The sequence below is a fragment of the Silene latifolia genome, chromosome 1 (genome assembly GCF_048544455.1).
Source record: "Silene latifolia isolate original U9 population chromosome 1, ASM4854445v1, whole genome shotgun sequence".
NCBI lineage: Eukaryota > Viridiplantae > Streptophyta > Magnoliopsida > Caryophyllales > Caryophyllaceae > Silene > Silene latifolia.
The window spans coordinates 34,831,220-34,849,406 of record NC_133526.1 but is presented as its reverse complement, the minus strand read 5'-3'; the positions used below and the strand labels follow the sequence as shown (position 1 = coordinate 34,849,406).

The window sequence follows — 18,187 nt, the reverse complement described above, 5'->3', positions numbered from 1 at the left end:
AAAACCAGCACCAAGATCATTCGGAGACGGTTTTGATTCCATAGTGAGACTTGTTTTCTGCTTCTTCAAATTAGGGTTTTGAACGCATAGAATCGGAGAATTGGGGGTGAAATTGTGAGGGAATTCTGGGTTGTAAATTTGAGAGGAATCAGAAGAAGTTTCAGCTTCTTTTCGCTTACTCATGATTGAAATTAATCAAGTAATTGTTGTGGGTGAAATTGATGAGGAAATCACAGAAATTGAAATTGTAATTGTAATTCTAGGGTTACGAAAACAGTGATTGAAGAAGAGAGTAATTTAGAGAGGGAATGAATTAATTATGAGAGTTGTTAGATAGGATCAAGGGACTATATAAGTTGCAAAAATAAAGAGATTGAAATAAGGAAAGCTGATGAAATTAGGGGTTTGATGTTCTGAGTTTAACTATGGCGGTGTGTTTATCTAACGGTACTATTTCTCTAGTTTGAATTCCCGCGCTATCAACTCCAACCAAAAAAACCGCGTCTTTTTTTCCCCAGCTAGCTTGCTCTATTTGTACAAATTCTTAATACATTTTAAATGTATGAAGAATAAAAAATTAAAATGAACTTTTTTGGCTTATCATGACATTTTTGGCTTTGTGGATAGAAATAGAATTACCAAACTTGTTGGACTTAAATTAGTAATCTTGCGTTTAGAAAAAAAAACTGTGTCCAATATTTAATTTAGTCCGCTTTGGTGGAGTAACTAATTTTATAAAACTAATGATTGAATATTATTTCAATATTTTTTACAGGAGAAAAATTAAAATAAACTTCAAATAATGAGAAATTGAGATTAAAATAGAGGCATTATTAAGTAATGAATTGAAAAAAAAAATTCTTATAACTTTTAAGAGATGGAGTTCAAAAGTATAAAAATGAGTAAAGCGATGTCGTATGAAACTTATAGAGCGAAATGATGTTAAGATGAAACATGCAACTTCGCATGGCGTGTTTCTAGAAGGGGACATCATCCCCTATGGTCTGTTGTAGTTTTCGTGTGTATTGAGTATTGACTGAAACACATCATGGCCCATGGAAAATGGCCCGTTTCCTTTGTGAAACTCGCCAAGCTTTTTTTTTTTTTTTCTTTACCGCTGTCGAAACTCGCCAAGCTAATTGCCACGTTTCTTTCAAAGCCTGTTTCGCAAAATATGATCATTATTTTACCTCATTATAATCGTTATTTTATTTTTCGACATTATTTGGTAAAAGTTACGAAATTTATTGATGCAATTTTTTTAAAAAAAAAATCTCTTAGGTAGCTCATATTATTGATATTTACCATAAATCTTCTCTAATATGTTTCGAAAAGTGCTCATATAGATCAACAACTTACGTATATAATAAAATATACACACTTTTAAAAAAATATATACTTGTAAAATTCTTCTTAATCAATAACTAGGGAAAAAAAAACTCAATGTAAGCGACTCATTCCCAAAATGACCGTACTCGAAAAAGTGCCAACCTAGAATAACCCGTAGCCCGTAACAATACATCCAAACCAAACCCAAATTATTTGGCGACCAGATCTGTCCAAAATACGACGTATATAAAATGATCAGACCAAATCTATTGTAATGGTCACTCGGTTGATTCGTTTGTCAAGTCTACAACGATGACCAGTAGGCCACAAGTGACTGTTTTTTCTTATTATTATTATTTTAGACTAATTATAATAAAGTTATAATTTATCGATAAAAAGTTGTGTTTAATATAAAAAAATAATAATGTAAACTGTCTTACATGCAATTAAATATTTCTAAAAAGAAAATTAAATATTTCCAAAAAGAATAATACTCCTCCCCTGTAGAACAGTCTTACAATTGAGTAATTATTTTAGCAATTTATTGTTTGAGAACTGTACAAACCGCATTTGTTTATTAATAAACTGGTCTTTTATTTTTATTTTTAAAATATTATAAACATAAAAATCTAAGTCGCGAAAAAAAAAAAAAAAAAAAAAACGACGCGTTTACAACTGGAGCTAAAAGGCGCGCAAAGTTGAAGCAGGAGGAGGAGTTTACCGTTAGACGAACACACAACTGACCGCCATAATTTGAATCCTTAATTTGTTTCTCAAATTATATAACCTGCTTCTCCTCTTTCATATTTCTCTGCAATTCATTCATTCATTCATTCATTCTCAATTTACTCTCTTCTTCATCTCCGTCTTCGTAGCCCTACTTTTTCTCTGTTTTCTTCAACAATCCACATCAATTTCTGTATTAATTTCAAATCATGAATAAGAGAAAACTACCTGATTCTTCTTCTGATTCTTCTGTTGTTTACAATACAGAATCCCATCACAATTTCACCCCCAATTCTTCGTTTCAATCTGTTCAAAACCCTAATTTTAAGAAGCACAAAACAAGTCTGGAGATGAATTTCTTACCGTCTACTAATGATCTTGGTGCTGGTATTCTAGTCCAGTTGTTCAGCGTTCAACTAAATGGCGCCCCTTTCTTCGATTTCTTTGCCCAACAGGATGCCATCAATTCTGGGATCCAAGGAACAACTTTAGTGCAGGTTGATGATGTTTCAACAGATTTGCCTGTTTCTTACTCTGATTGTGGTGGCCCTACTAACTCTGGTGAAAGCAGTGAATGTTCCGAGGGTACTGTTATCGAGGCGGTCCCACTAAGGATGTACCGTCCTGAGGCTGACATCAACTGGACTATCAGGAAAGTACTGACTGCCAGCGACTGCAATGCACAACATCGGCTTCTCATCAGAAAAGGACTCAATGAGGCTCACATTATTCCTCATCTCGATGAGTCTAGTCGATTTCTGATCGACTCACCAGATGGCCTTCGGGTGACTGTCTTTGACGTTGACAAGATAATTGAGTTAAAGCTGACGTTGAAGAAGTGGCCGTCCTCACAATGTTACGGACTGATGAACAACTGGAAAAGGGATTTCGTGAGTAGAAGAGGGCTTCTTCCAGGCGATGAAGTCGGGATTTGTTGGGATAACTCGAATCACAGGCTCTTGTTTTCTGTTCTCAACAAATCAACATTGCAGCATCATGAATCATGAGATATAATTCCCTTATTTTATTGGTTATTACATTATATTTTTTGTAGAAAAGTATTGCACTGAGTATGTATTATGTTATCAGGTTTCTGTAAGCAGAAGCCGTATGAGTTTAGTATTATGTAAGCGTCATGTAGTATTCTGATCGAAACTAATTGAACTATGTAGTGTATATCTTATTCTACAGTTGAGTGAATAAAAATTCCAACAAATTGCTGTCATTTGTTTTGCTCAATTGGTTTTTGTATTTCAGACTGTTTTTATTCCTGACCCCACCCATCTTTAGCAGTTGTGAATCCATAAATGTTGACACCAACCCAACCCGACTTGGCTGGGCCGTATGACAGGTTCACTCATCAGACATTTGTTTAATAGAAGGAATATTTATAATACTATGTTGCTGAATGCGATATTTCATGAGAAATTTGACGAAAATATAACTAGAAGCTAATAAGTAGCATCAACCGTATAATTGTGTTACAATCCCGACCAAAAAATAGTTTCCAAATCCCCTAAAGTTATCTACATCTCCCGTAAGTTCAGAGCACTGTGATTTGTCCTTGCAGTAGAGCTTAAGCGTTACAGTAAATCTGTGATGTTATTTAGATAGACGGTTTTAATCCTTGAATAGTTCGACAAACATGGTTGACGATAGCTGCATGATTCAAGATTAAATCCCTGCTGAGCGATTAGCATACTCTTGCACCAGTGCACCAAAGAGGGATGGCCTCTCAAGCAACCGAGCTGGAGAATCATATTCTTTTGCTTTCCCTGTTCATCATTTTCAAATTTGTAAGCATTCTTAGGCATGACATTACTTAATGAAATACACTTAAATTGATGTTTACAGTTTACGCATTATCATTTGAGACGGTCTCATGTTGTCCTGACTCCTGAGAATGAGCACTGACCCATATATACTAATTATTTTGTGTTGGCGGTTAATATACGGGTGGAGTATATATATTTCAATGGGTTAATAGTATTAAGATTATCCTCAAGAGACAAATTGTATGATTTATATTGGATATATGACGCATACTTACTGAACAAATTGTATGAATCGGATATATGTTGCATACTTAATGTACAAGTTGCGTGATTTATATCAGATATATGAAGCATGCTTAATGTACCTGCATCGACCACGAGAACTCTATCACAATCCATAACAGTAGGTATCCTGTGAGCAATGCTAATGATTGTACAGGCTGCAAAATCTTCTCTGATGATCCTTTGAATCACGGCATCTGTCTGAGAATCAACAGAAGCAGTCGCCTCGTCCATGAACAATAGTCTGCTTCTCTTCAGCATGACTCGGCCTAGGCACAGAAGTTGTCTCTGCCCTACACTCCAGTTATCTCCATTATCAACCACTACAAGATTTGGACATGTTAAGATCAAGTTAGTTATTTCCGAGATTGATTCCATGTTACTTCCCAACCAATCACTCTTGTAGGGTACTACTGTACTAGGGTGTTGGATTGGGTGTTAACTGTCAACAAAATACTCCTTTCAACTCAACATGAAGCCAAACGCAGACACTTCTTCTAGGCAACGCAATAAAATTTTCATAATCATAGCCGTGTCAGACCAAGGGCGTCCTTAGCAGAAAATTTTAAGGACAGAGACTTGAACCCTTGACTTAGGTTTAAATGGTCAATTAATCAATTACTGAGCAAGCATCGGCTACGTGCTAATTTATGTACTAAAATGTACACGATCTTAGAAAGCTAGCAGGGACAGACCCGGCTCCACACACCTGTAACCAAGTTTGAGTAACACGGCCTATATTCAAAATACATCCCAAGGGTATCCCTAGCCCCTAGGCATAGAGCAATAGAGCCTTAAAAATGCTAGAAAGCGGAAGAAGGCGCACCTGGAGAATCAAGTTTTCCGGGTTTAGTAGCCACTACATCTTTCAATTGGCAACGTTCAAGACTCTACACGAAAAACAGAAGCATGTCATTTGGGAAACACATAAAGCTTGCGGAAATTCTAAATGAATGAAATTAGATATACCTTCCAGATTTCATCTTCTGAGTACTGGCCAGTAGGGTCAATGTTGCTCCGTACAGTGCCTTCGAAAAGAACAGGTTCTTGAGGAATGATTCCAAACCGAGACCTAAGATCATGGAGGCCTAGAGTACATATGTCAATCCCATCGATGATAATTTTCCCGCCACTTGGCTCAACTAGCCTAAACAACACTTGAATCAGTGTCGATTTCCCGCTTCCGGTTCTTCCAACTACACCTACTTTTTCTCCCCCTCTAATGTTTAACGTTATTCCCTTTATCACCAGAGGAGTATTAGGTCTGTATCTCACCTGTTAACACAGAAAAATATGTTGCTTCAGATCAATATAGAACTATTCAAGTCAATTTTGAAGTTTTTTGGAAAAATGTGATGCATGATTTGAATTATGTATGTTACGCATCCTCATTATGCTTCGACCTAGCAAACAGGTCAGTAAGGTAGGATACATAAGGGTCAGATCAGATCAATTTGGTTCGGGTTATTTTGGTATTTTATACATTATGCACTTCAGATGGATCAATTATTTGAGTTAGGTCAACTTTTTCAGGCCTACTTATGCTCATACCTGTACCCATCTACAATACGTGGGTAGCATTGCAACTATGAATTGTTGAAACCATGACTTATGCTCATACCTGTAAGTCCTTGAGCTCAACGTTGCCTTGAGTAGGCCAGTTTGCAGGAGGAAGGCGGTCCTTGATTAACCACGCAGCTTCGGAAGGAATCTTAGTAAACTGCTTTATCCTCTCAACAGAAACCATTCTATTCTCCACGAAACAGCTGGTATATATAGCCCAAAACAGCACAGAGTTGAGAGATAGCCCATATGACAGCGACAAACCAACATTTTCTGTTTCATACAACAAAAGGACAGATTTTTTTTAGTAATGACTTCCACAATAAACAAAAGAAAAAATGAAAGCATAATACTCATTTGTAGGGTGAAGTTAGTAGAAAAAGACTAACCTGGCTTGATGATTTTGCTAGGCAGGAGGATCATGAAAAGGGTCGATGAACAAAGAAGTAAGCTCCCGAGCAATTCCAAACGGAAGCCCAACCATTCATTTGATCCATTATTATGAAAATCCATGCACAAATTTGCATTCACCCTGTTCACATTTTCCTGAGTAAATCCTTCTTGTTTCCTGAAACACCGGATTGTCATAAACCCTGAAATGCTTTCCGAGAAGTGATGTATAACAGGTGCTTTTGTGATTGAGTCTAGGCGAGTCAATTCCCGTGATGTTGCAAGGTAATACCCCTGAAAAACCAATGACAGTATATCTTCAATATACAATTATACAATTAACTTGCTTATTAATGGTTAAAAAGCATAACAGGATTTATCATTTTCTTAATATTGAACAAGACTATTGTTCATTAGACAGAATGCCTCAGAGTTCGATTTTCATAATGCAGTTCATATACTTCTACTTTGCACGAGAGCAATTATTTCGTCACTCTTTTCTTTCCTCGGATATGCATGTATAAAAGAGGGTTGATGAATTATGCTTACCCTATACCAAAAGTTTAGCCAACCCAGGGGAATTAGGAGAAACACAGTCGGCCACGCATACTGGCAGGTGATTATAATGATGCTGAGCAGAGTGATGTACATGGCCACCGTCAGGTTCAGAACAAATGGCACGAAAATATCGACATTTGTCTGGTCACTAGAAGCCTGAACACAAAACATCACATCAGTAAACTATTCACCAATCACTGGATGGGAAAACAAATGAAAAAGAGTGTTGATATCTCACCCGACTTAAAATTCTTCCGGAAGGAGTGGTATCGAAGAATGACATGGGAGCATGTAGAATGCTATGGAGAAGTCTGGTGAACAAATTTTGGGCTGTCTTAAGCCCAAATAAAGTGATGAAAAAGGAACGTATAATAACCAACACAACTGAAACAAGCGCAATCACGGAGTAGACAGTAATAAAAAAAGATGGGTTGAAGGATGTGCCACGTTCTCCTGAAGTTTCATAAGCCAGCCAGTAATCGCCAGCCATTATTGACGATTGCCACAACAAAGAGAACATCAAAGCAGCAATAACACCCCACCATCCAAAAGCCTCGGTGCAGTAATCCTTATAAACACGCATACTAACTTTGCCTGTTTCCTTCTCCTCCTCTTTTATCAGCTTAGAGTCCCCCTTTACCGACTCACCATTTGTTTCAACATGACTCGGTAATGATCTTGGAGACTTTTGTTGACGGGGAGAATCTTCTGGAAGGTCATTGTTGGTTCCAGCTTCAACCAGTTCCATTGATGTATCATGGGCAGCTACTAGTGAGTTGAAGTCAGTGCCTGCTTGTAAAAGACTGTCATACTTTCCGGCTTGTACTATCTTTCCTTCTCGCATGACCTGGATATGTATGAACCATTTGTTACAACAAAATAACAGATATTTGAATACTACCGGCAAAAGATTTGACACAGAGAATGACTCACCATGATAAGGTCGACATTATGCAAAAAATCGACTTGATGGGTAACAAGTATTACTGTTTTATTCCTCAGAGCTCCTCTTACACATTCCTGCAGTAAATAAAGCCAAAGTTCAATACAGTACTTCCATCACCGATGGAGTCAAAAAAATCTCGTACTCATTCGATGGGATATTACACAACTTTACTCATGGATCATTCAAAAGCCTCTATAGTCTATATGTTGTTATTACTACAGGGGTGAGGCCGGCTCCGTATATCCACTTGCCCCTTGAGAAAACAATATTCATGGTCTGAGATGTATGTCAACCCATTAACCCTGCAATTCAAAAGAAAAATATACAAGGATTTGGGTTGGTCTCACATGTGAGACCGTTCACAAACTCACTATCGAGGGAGGCACCAGGATGATGTTATTGCTAATACAAAACTGAATAAGAAGACAAACACAATGCAAAAGACGCAAGGTCACAAACCTTGAATATTTCAGATCCCGTATGAGCATCAACTGCACTGAAGACATCATCAAGTAGATAAATATCACAATCCTGGTAGACAGCCCGAGCGAGTTGTATGCGTTGCTTCTGGCCACCACTGAGGTTAATGCCACGCTCTCCAATCTCCGTCTGATCACCAAACTCCATCATCTCCATATCCTTCTCCAAGCAGCAAACCCTCAGAACTTCTCTGTACTTATGTCTGTTCATGGGCAAACCAAACAGGATATTCTCCTCAATGGTTCCATTCTGTATCCATGACGTTTGTGCAACGTAAGCTGTTGTTCCACATACTTTGACCTGCAGAAGCGTAAGATCATTTACACATTATACCGATATCTTGGCTCAAATGCAAAGGTGCAAAACACACCTACATTTTTACCAAGCGATGAACAACTAGAAGAACCAGACAAAGAAGATGAGCTTACCTTTCCTCTGATTCTATGCATCTCACCGAGAATTGAGGAAAGTAAAGAAGATTTTCCCGATCCAACAGTGCCAACAATAGCAGAAAGCTGCCCTCTCTTAATATTCAAATTGATATCTTTCAAAGTCTCAACACCTCCATCATCATCCCAGCTAAACACACCATCTTCGACCTCGACAGCTGTCACGCCATCACACCCGTGAACTCTCTCAACTGAATCCTCCTTGAGTTCCTTACTCGTCAAGAAACCATCTAATCTTTTCAGTGAAATCATAGCTTGTGAGATTGAAATCATAGACTGTGGAAAAGTCCTGATTGGCTCCTGCAACATCTTAAAAAGGGTTGTAGTTGTGAACACAGTCCCGGCATCAAGTGGGACCCCCACAAGAATTGCACTGGCGAATGTTAGAGTCGAGATCAATATCGGTGTGGACCACATCACCACAATATTGCCTGCAATTGAGTAGAGAAACTTAGACAACCAACTATACTCAGAGTTCCTGAATGATGATATCCTTTTGTTAAAATGTTCTTCCCATGCCTGGAACTTAATCACTCTCATATAGTTGAGCATTTCATTGGTTGCCTTCATTCTAGAGTCCCGATTCTCCATCAAATTGAACTGATACCGATTATTCCTTCTTGTTCCAAATATAACAAACACCATAACCCCCACTATTCCCAAAAAAGCCGTGATTACTGCTCTCCCGAGATAGTTATATAAGAGAACTAATGCCACGAGTATTTGAAAAGGCGTTAGCCATATAGCATGCAGTTGAAGCATCATATCAGAGAGTTGTTGAGTATCAACAGCCATGTAATTCACTATTTGCCCAACTCCATGAGCCTGTCGAGCCGAGCATGTTAACCTGAGCCCTTTCTTGTACAAGTTTGTGATGAGGGTCCCACGAATTAACATCCCGAGTTTTTGGGATTGGAAATTGAATTGATGGGTACACAAGACCTCTACTATCTTTGCAACTAGGAGAATTAGGACTAGATAATACCCTTCATAAGGAGAGCTTCTTTTACCCGAAGTGAAATCAACAAATCTCTGAAGTAAAAGAGGTCCCACATACATGACACAAACTCTAGCAACAGCTAAGAAAGCGGTCAAAGACAGTTCTCTCCAAAAGCACCCGAAGAGGGTTGTTAAAACCGGGTGCTTGCAATTTTCAGTTGACTTAGGCCAGTTGGATTCAAATAGATCCGACATTCTTTCGGCTCTGTGTTCTGGTGAAAGAGATGGGACATCATTCGCGGTAAGTGGAGTTTTGTAACCTTTTTTAAGTAGGGGATTAATCCATATCCAAAATGTTTTGGACACAATTGAAGCAGTGGCAAAGCCACTAACTTTCGATTTCTCCAAAAGAGGCTCATTTAGTGAAGTTTCATCCTCTACTACCAAAGCCTCTTGACTTGAGATGGTGATACCCGTGGATCCTTTAATGGCAACCACAAGAAGAGCGGATGACAGTGTGAAAGAAATCAGTGAAATTATATCCTCCGACCTCAAATCACTCCCATTTACCGAAATTAGACGGACTATACCCGAAACTGCAAACAAAGCATAGAACAAGAAGCTAGCAACCCAAAACACTCTTAGTGATAATGGGTGCTTAGATGAGACAAACCTCTTCTGATGAGCAATAAGAACAACAATTGCTAAATAAGTTAGCACTTGAATGATCCCAAATGACTCATTGACAATTTTCCAAGGTAACTCGATGTTTTTCCGGCTAAAAGCTAGAATGGCACTCACTAAATGAACGACAGCTAACAAAAGTGTTACAATAAGAGACGTTTTATACCAAAGATTTGCCTCAACTCGAGCGTGGTTCCTAGTCGTGATGTCCTTCCTAGGGCTAGAATCGTCATTTTTCCTCAAGACGACTTTTGAAATGAATCGGTGAATAAAAATAGCAAAGAGTACTAGCAATAAAATAAGATCAACGGACGAAAGCAAAGCTCTTTGAGGACACGGATAAAGAAATAAGAATTTAACCCATGCTACTATAGGTGAAGATGAAGGATTTTCTGTAATTGAACATGAAAGGGAAGTCATCCAAGATTCCGAAGACATGTTTTCCGATGTCTTCTCAAGATTTCCGAGTTCCTTGCTCGTTCCTTCTCATTAATCACTTATCATAAACTTCCTGCACAAATTCATATAAAAAAATAGTAAAATCAGGGAAGTAGACAAAATTTGTTTGGTTATAAAGCTACTCCTAGACGAATCAGAATTACACCTAACATTAAATTTACAAGGATATATACAAATAAAATAATGAAATTTCGGAAGTTGAATGACATTAGTAGAAGATTAAGAATAAAACTCAGATTCTATCAGGTAAGGAAAAACACATAACTTTACATGCTCATAAATTCTTATTAAGAGACGGGTATATCCGTCTTAAGAGAGGCTAAGGACTGATGCATGCTACTATATCAGAATCAAAGTGAAACTCATAGTAAATACTAAAAAGGTCATTACCTTTCAAAAAATAATTCAGGGAAAGCATATATAATAATGACATTAAGAATTTAACATTGAAAAAAGCAGAAAAATATCCGAAAAAAGACTGTAACACACCACTAAATCATGGGAACAACATCACTATTAGGAATTTATGAACTTTAGAAAAGGGTAGGCTATTTGACCCCACAAATCCAGCAAATAATTTGAAAAAAAGCTAAAAAGTTAGCAAAAATAGATCATTACTGCCACATGATTTCTGAATAATTACACAGATTTAGCAGCTCAAGTAATTGCAGATCAAATCACCAGCATTTAAAGTATTGACGTCTCTGGTCATAGTGTAAGACCGTCTTATTCTATAATTTACGTTAAAATAAAAGATGATCAACTCAATCATTAAGCCTCAAATTAGTATAATAATGAAAGGTGTATAATAAAGAATGATAGGTACACTGAATTCTTTTTAAAAACTGATGCATGTAATGACATTATACATTATAAATTATAATCTGACAAAATTGAATTCATGGATTTAGAATTGTAGAACTGTTGACTTGGGAATTGAAGAAGTTTCTTCCCTGCTCTTAAGAAAAGTATACTTCATTATAATATGAACAATTTAGATTCTTAGTCAAGAACGTGCATCCTCCATACCCAATTGTTTAACACTAATTCTCATTTCAGACGGACTATTTCGTCTTAAGGCCCTTCAGACGGTCTTATGTGACCATTTAAACTGGGTCACATTTGGCTGTAAATGGGCCGCATATGGCCGTATGAAGCTTTCATACGAAAATGAGCGTATGGAGGGAGACTTTCCGAGTTCTGATTATTCAAACAACTTAAAACCATTGAATTAAAGAATTTACAAAGAGCTAACTAGAATATAAATTGACAAAAAGGCAAAAAAATTTAAATTAAAAATAAAAATAAAAAGAATTACCTTGTAAATAATTTTTTTGCATGTAAATTCACAAAAGAGAAACATAGAGAGAAGTATTTCAAAGCATCAAAACATGAGAAACAAACCCTACTAATATCATGTTCAAAAGGTTCTCAGAAACGGGGTACGTCATTCAAATTCAATGGCTTATTGAATGCCCAAGCTCGAGTACTATTTGAATTGCTATAAATATTTAGGGGTCGTTTGTTTCAACAAGACGGAATGGTATGGAATGGAGTTTGATGTCCTGGAAAAGAATCACCGTCCAATAAATTATCTTTATTTCAATAAAACTGATCACAACAGAAAGTTTGTTATGATGAATTGAATATGGTGTGATTGATTCTAGTAAAAACAATGAACAAAATAAGGATAAAAAACTTACGAATATAAATAGTACAATTTCATTCATTGAAATGGTAATATTATCGAAGAAATTGAAAAAATTAACAGCGGGAAAAAAAAACATGCAAATATAAATTGTACAATTTAATGCATATAAATGGTAATATATGGAGGTATTAATTGAGTGAAATAAATGAAGCAAGTGAGCTGAAAAGAACATACAAAAAATTTGATGGGGGAGAGACAGACCACCGAGTACGAGAAATAATGAAGGTGCCTTTGAGATATAGGTGGTGTTGGTGTATATATATTAGCACAAGTTGTAATTAAAGACGGGATTATCCGTTTAAGTTTAAGACGACTGAAATAGTTAAAATAAAACAAAAACATAATAAATGGAAAAAAGTAATATATTTGTTTTTTATATATAAATGGGTTAATACTTAAATTGTTATATTATTAAGACTGTTATATCTGTCTTAAACGAAATTTATTGAATTATTATTAGTTGTAAATTGTAATGTAGGGTGGAAGAGGAACTTGAAGAAAACAAGAAGTGTAATTCTAGTGTAGCTTTTAAATGTGGACGACAATTATCAGACAAATATCACCGTATAATATAGAGTAGTTAATGAATTTGGCCAAATTTGTGAATTCAATATAGTACTCGTGGGTAACGAGATCGAATTTGTGGCGCTAAATTATTATTTTTTTGTATGGTCAAACAATGTTACCATTACCCTATTTTGTTTGTTTTCATGAAACAAGTGGTTAGGATTAGGGATCGCAGTGGGTCGGGGACCCGACCCAGACCCTGAGGGTCGGACCCCAATGGGTCGGGTATGGGTCTCATTTTTTCAGACCCAATGGGTATGGGTCGGGTATGGGTCTTAAGAAAATATTTTTGTCGGGTCGGTCTAAGTTATGAGACCCATACCCGACCCTTAGACCCTTTTATTAAAGAAAAAAAAATCAAAATTACAACTTTTCTGAATTCATACTGGCAGACTGTAGAAACTCAACTAAAATATCTTTCTCTTCCCTCATCCCATAAAGTGATAAAACTCAACCACTGACAATACCACCACTCCACCACTGACACAAGAAAACCAGTACAGAGCACTGATAAGAGCACTGATACGCGACTGACAACCACCTCTCTAATAGCCGGCGACCGACAACCACCATTAACGACAGATTAATAAACTCATAATGTTAAAGTAGTATAATTTTCTTTTTTTTAATATTATAGACCCTATAGCTGTTAATTTTGTTACTAAAATGGTAAACTCGGACCATGGTAGACCAGACCTCTACCCTTACCCATAGGGTCCGGGTATGGGTCCTCAATTTTAGACCCTCATGCGGGTGCAGGGGTGCACGGTCCAAAGGGAAAATCTCGGGTCGGGTCCGAGTCTAGGCGGACCCTACCCAGACCCTACCCATTGCCATCCCTAGTTAGGATATAATTGAAAGCACAATTTTGTTTAAACTAGTCGAAAAAAAAAAGTAGCTAATTTGTCGTAAAATGACATAAAAGCTATAATAATTATTTATTTAATATTGTAGATTGAAGAAGTATTACGTCTGTCCCGGTTAATTGTTGTCCTTTGGTTTGGCACAAAAACCAAGGAAAGATAAATGAGTCAATTACTAAATGACAAGTGAACAGATTGAGTGTAATTCATCAAATTACTCATCAAGTTCATTTTTAAAATAGAAAAGACAACAAATAATTGAGACACCTCCATATGGGAAAGGACAACAAATGACCAGGACAGAGGGAGTAAAAAGGAAGATAAAATATGATCACGCACCTTATTCTCAAATATTACCTTTTATTTTAGACAATTTATTTGGTTAAATAAATTACTTGTCAAACTCTTGCATAAGAATAAGGTAACTAGAATTGCCAAACTGGGCCTTAATATGCCAAAAGCTGACTCAACTCAAACCACTGATATCCAATCTGATAGAACTCGAAAATTAATGAATAAAAAACGACTCGATTAGAACTCAAAAATATCTACGAGTTCTAATCAAATAGGGCTAGACCCCGTACTAATTGTTCGGAATGACAACTAATTGATGATTTAAGGCATAATTCACCGAAACTTTTAATTTGATACAATTAAGGGATGAATCTCCGAAAAAACAACAAAATTTATTTACACCTTTTATAAAAGAGACAACCTCATTTTTTGAATATATAGAAGAAATTAAAACATGCAAAAAGGAAAAGTTGAGGAGAAAGGGTCAAATAAACTATAATTAAGAAGACAAAACATAATAGTAATACCTAAAAAAGAAACGAAAAAGGACATAAACATTAAAGAGTATACCTAATAAGTTCAATAAATGGCTACCAAAACACCACGACAAGGCCAGACCATATCCTCATACACAAAATTTCATTTGTGACGGCACGTATCCGTCACTTTGGAGTGACGGATATCATTTTCCCTCACAAATGACCCAATTAGAGGAGAGAGGGAAGCACATGGGGGTGCTCCCACCTTGTATTTGTGTTATCATAGTATTGTTAGTTTTGTTCAAAACGATATTGTTCGTCTTAAGTTTAAACGGGTTAAGGCCCTGTTCTTTTGAACTTAAAGTCACTTAATATAAGTTCACTTCAGATCCTATAAGTTGATTCGATTCGATTCGAGATCCTATAAGTTGATTCGATTCGAGATCTTATAAGTTGATTGAGATCATATAAGTTCGATTGATTGATTCGATTCGAGATCCTATAAATTGATTCGAGATCATATACCTCACTTAATTTAAGTTCACTTCGAGATCCTATAAGTTCGATTTAGTTGATTCGAGATCCTATAAGTTGATTCGAGATCCTATAAGTTCGATTCGATTCGAGATCCTATAAGTTGATTGATTGAGTTCGAGATCCTATAAATTGATTGATTCAGATCGAGATAAGTTTGATCCAAAAAAACAGCGATAAATGTCACTCTATATAGTATATGGGCATATGGCCATATAACTATAAATCACAAATTGTTTGTCCTTTATAATACATTTTTCTAACAACCCTTTTCCATAGTTCCATTTGTTCTCTCACTTGCTATTCAACTTGCATGGCACATTCTTAGCTTGTGATGAAAACTGAAAATTGTCTATTATAAATGCGAATTTGTGATATAAATTTTGTTGTTCGTAAATTCTGTAGCAGCAAAGAATTACGAAAGGAATAAAAATGCAGTGCCGAAATAAATGCCAAAGATCAGAAATACCGACAGAGGAAAGGTAGTGACACGGTACGGAACCGCTGCCTTAAAAACTATTTCTCCGGTGCGACCGTGGTGGCGATCAGCGACGACCGGTAGTCCCCAAGGATTACACTACTGCTGCCTCACAAACTCGCCCACTCGAGTTTGTAAGACCTGGAACGGACTTAAAGCTGAACCCAGAAAAAATATAGTCGAGAGGAAGATGTTTGAGAACAGAAGAGAGAAGAGAGTTTATGTTGTGTGTTGAACTGACAGGAAGACCTCGGTATTTATAGCAGAAGAGAGCCATAAAACCGACCCCTAAAACGCAGCAATCAATGACTGAAAGTGGGGAGTAAACTTCTCACCCACTAACAGTGTTGACTGACTTATTCAACAGCACAAACAAACTCGGCCCAAAAACTCTCAAAACGCAAATGGCCCAAAAAGGTAAAATCGGGCCTTTGGCCCGCCCTGCAGGGGTTCTACCCGAACCCGAGCCCGGGCCCGGGCCGGGCCGGGCCGGCGCGCGCGCGTGTTGGACCCAAACCCACTGGCCCAACAAACACACACAAAACCCACCTTGGACCAATCTCTTATCCATACAATGGATAAGAGCCCATATAAAGATGAAGGAGATGGTGTTTCCCACCGATGTGGGACAAACACAATTCTCAAACATGAGAATTATGCCTTTTCATAGGCATCACTTCCAACAATCCCCCACAGATGGCGAAGAAAAGAACTAAAAGATTTCTGGGTAAAGGAAGGGTTGGATACTTAGGTATCAATATCTTTCGATTTGAATTGATACTTTAGTGAAATGAGGAAACAACTTACTTACAGCTAGAGAATATCTTGCGATTTGAATTCCTAGCTGAGCTTCGGTCGATACCCCCCACAACACATATCATACCTTCTAATTAAGACCGTCCCGCGATTTCAGAGTGCAACGCGCTCTTTTAGAGCTTCATGCGTTACCTTGGTACTAATAGGGTGACCTCAAGACTTCTCATAATCTTAGGATCATCACACCTATGTAGGTGGCTCAAGTGCTTCTCAGTAGCACTTCTCACACGAGCCATTAAGGACATAAGTCCAACCTGGTGTATAATTCATCAAGTGCGTCTCAAACGCACCACCATAAAGGCTATGAATCATACTACGCCATAGGAATGAAACTTTGGACCTAGTCAATCTCAACCTTGACTCAAGGACCTAAGCCCCATTCCCCTCGACGTATTAACGACTAATCTCTTAGTCAACCCCTTAGTAAAGGGATCAGCAAGATTACTTTCGGACTTCACATAGTCCACAGTAATCACTCCATTCCCAAGGAGTTGTTTAACTGCAGCGTGCCTTATTCGCATGTGTCTCTTTTTCGAATTGTAGACACTATTCTTTGCAACGCCAATAGCAGCTTTCGAGTCACACAGCATGGAGACCGGTGTCAGCCGTCCTCCCCATACTGGTACATCGGCCAATAGGTTTTTCAACCAATCAGCTTCTTGTCCTGCCAATTCAAGAGCTATGAACTCCGACTCCATGGTAGAGCGTGCAATACAAGTCTGTTTGGAAGACTTCCATGATATAGCACCTCCACCCATGGTGAAGACATAACCACTAGTAGAACAAATCTCATCGTTACCTGCAACCCAGTTTGCATCACAATATCCTTCTAACACAACAGGAAATTTACCATAATGCAAACACAGATCAACTGTTCCTCTTAGGTATTTTAGCAAACGACGAAGAGCATTCCAATGTTCATTACCAGGGTTATGAGTATAACGACTCAGTCTACTAACTGCATATGCAATATCTGGTCGAGTACAGTTCATAAGAAACATCACACTCCCTAGAATTTTAACATACTCTTCTTGGGAAACACTGTTACCCAAGTTTTTACTCAAATGTATACTAGAGTCTTAGGGTGTTCTAGCAGGCACAACATCAAAACAGTTAAACTTTTTCAACACTTTTTCAACATAATGAGATTGACTCAAAGAAATTCCATTGGAGTTTCGGATAACCTTAACTCCTAGGATAACATCAGCTTCTCCTAAGTCCTTCATCTCAAAGTGTGATGACAGAAATTCTTTGGTTTTAATTATCACATCTAAATTATTACCAAAAATAAGCATGTCATCCACATATAGGCATATAATAACACAATCAGATTCTATCACTTTGGAATAAACACATGAATCAGAATTGTTAATCATAAAGCCATTACTCATCAAAGTAGTGTTGAATTTCTCATACCACTGTTTAGGTGCTTGTTTCAGACCATAAAGTGACTTGTTCAGTTTACACACTTTATTCTCTTGACCCTTAACCACAAACCCTTCAGGTTGCGACATATAGATCTCTTCCTTTAGCTCACCATTCAAGAAAGCAATTTTAACATCCATCTGATGTATAATAAGGTTATGAATAGCAGCTAAAGCGACAAGAGTTCTTATAGTCGAAATTTTGGTCACAGGAGAATAGGTATCAAAGTAATCAATGCCCTTCTTTTGTGTAAAGCCTCTAACTACAAGTCTAGCTTTGAACCTTTCTATTGTACCGCCAGGTCTCATTTTCTTTTTAAAGATCCATTTACTCGTAATGAGTTTACTACCTTTAGGTAAATCAGTCAACTCCCAAGTCTGATTAGAAACAATAGAATCAAGTTTACTTTTAATAGCATCTTTCCAAAAATTAGCATCAAT

General features: G+C 37.2%; 2 protein-coding genes across 6 annotated transcripts; one reads left to right on the top strand and one right to left on the bottom strand.

The window, feature by feature from the left end:
* The first annotated feature begins 2,200 nt into the window (after positions 1–2,200).
* LOC141603146 (uncharacterized) lies at positions 2,201–3,120 on the top strand. Its single transcript, XM_074422881.1, has one exon. The coding sequence runs from the start codon at positions 2,265–2,267 to the stop codon at positions 3,060–3,062; it is 798 nt and encodes a 265-aa protein (XP_074278982.1). The 5' UTR covers positions 2,201–2,264; the 3' UTR covers positions 3,063–3,120.
* Positions 3,121–3,471: 351 nt separating this feature from the next.
* Positions 3,472–12,869, bottom strand: LOC141603090 (ABC transporter C family member 4-like). 5 transcript variants are annotated; one of them, XM_074422876.1, is made up of 12 exons: positions 12,466–12,869; positions 8,478–10,632; positions 8,029–8,349; positions 7,557–7,643; positions 6,862–7,470; positions 6,615–6,779; positions 6,065–6,359; positions 5,734–5,948; positions 5,082–5,387; positions 4,939–5,002; positions 4,196–4,435; positions 3,472–3,830 (listed from the first exon to the last, which is right to left on the bottom strand). In XM_074422876.1, the coding sequence occupies exons 2-12, from the start codon at positions 10,557–10,559 to the stop codon at positions 3,730–3,732; spliced, it is 4,485 nt and encodes a 1,494-aa protein (XP_074278977.1). In that variant the 5' UTR covers positions 10,560–10,632; positions 12,466–12,869; the 3' UTR covers positions 3,472–3,729. The 5 variants fall into 5 exon arrangements, with proteins under 5 accessions (XP_074278977.1, XP_074278979.1, XP_074278980.1 ...); XM_074422878.1 differs by lacking the exon at positions 12,466–12,869 and adding an exon at positions 11,899–12,109; XM_074422879.1 differs by lacking the exon at positions 12,466–12,869 and adding an exon at positions 11,070–11,427.
* Between the last annotated feature and the right edge of the window lie 5,318 nt (positions 12,870–18,187).

Excerpts from the sequence above, each read along its gene's own strand:
- LOC141603146 (XM_074422881.1), top strand. The coding sequence starts at position 2,265 with ATGAATAAGAGAAAACTACCTGATTCTTCTTCTGATTCTTCTGTTGTT.
- LOC141603090 (XM_074422876.1), bottom strand. The coding sequence starts at position 10,559 with ATGTCTTCGGAATCTTGGATGACTTCCCTTTCATGTTCAATTACAGAA. Across the intron at positions 5,949-6,064 it reads TAGCAAAATCATCAAGCCAG|AAAATGTTGGTTTGTCGCTG; the intron begins GTTAGTCTTTTT and ends TGTATGAAACAG. Across the intron at positions 5,388-5,733 it reads TTGAGCTCAAGGACTTACAG|GTGAGATACAGACCTAATAC; the intron begins GTATGAGCATAA and ends CTGTGTTAACAG.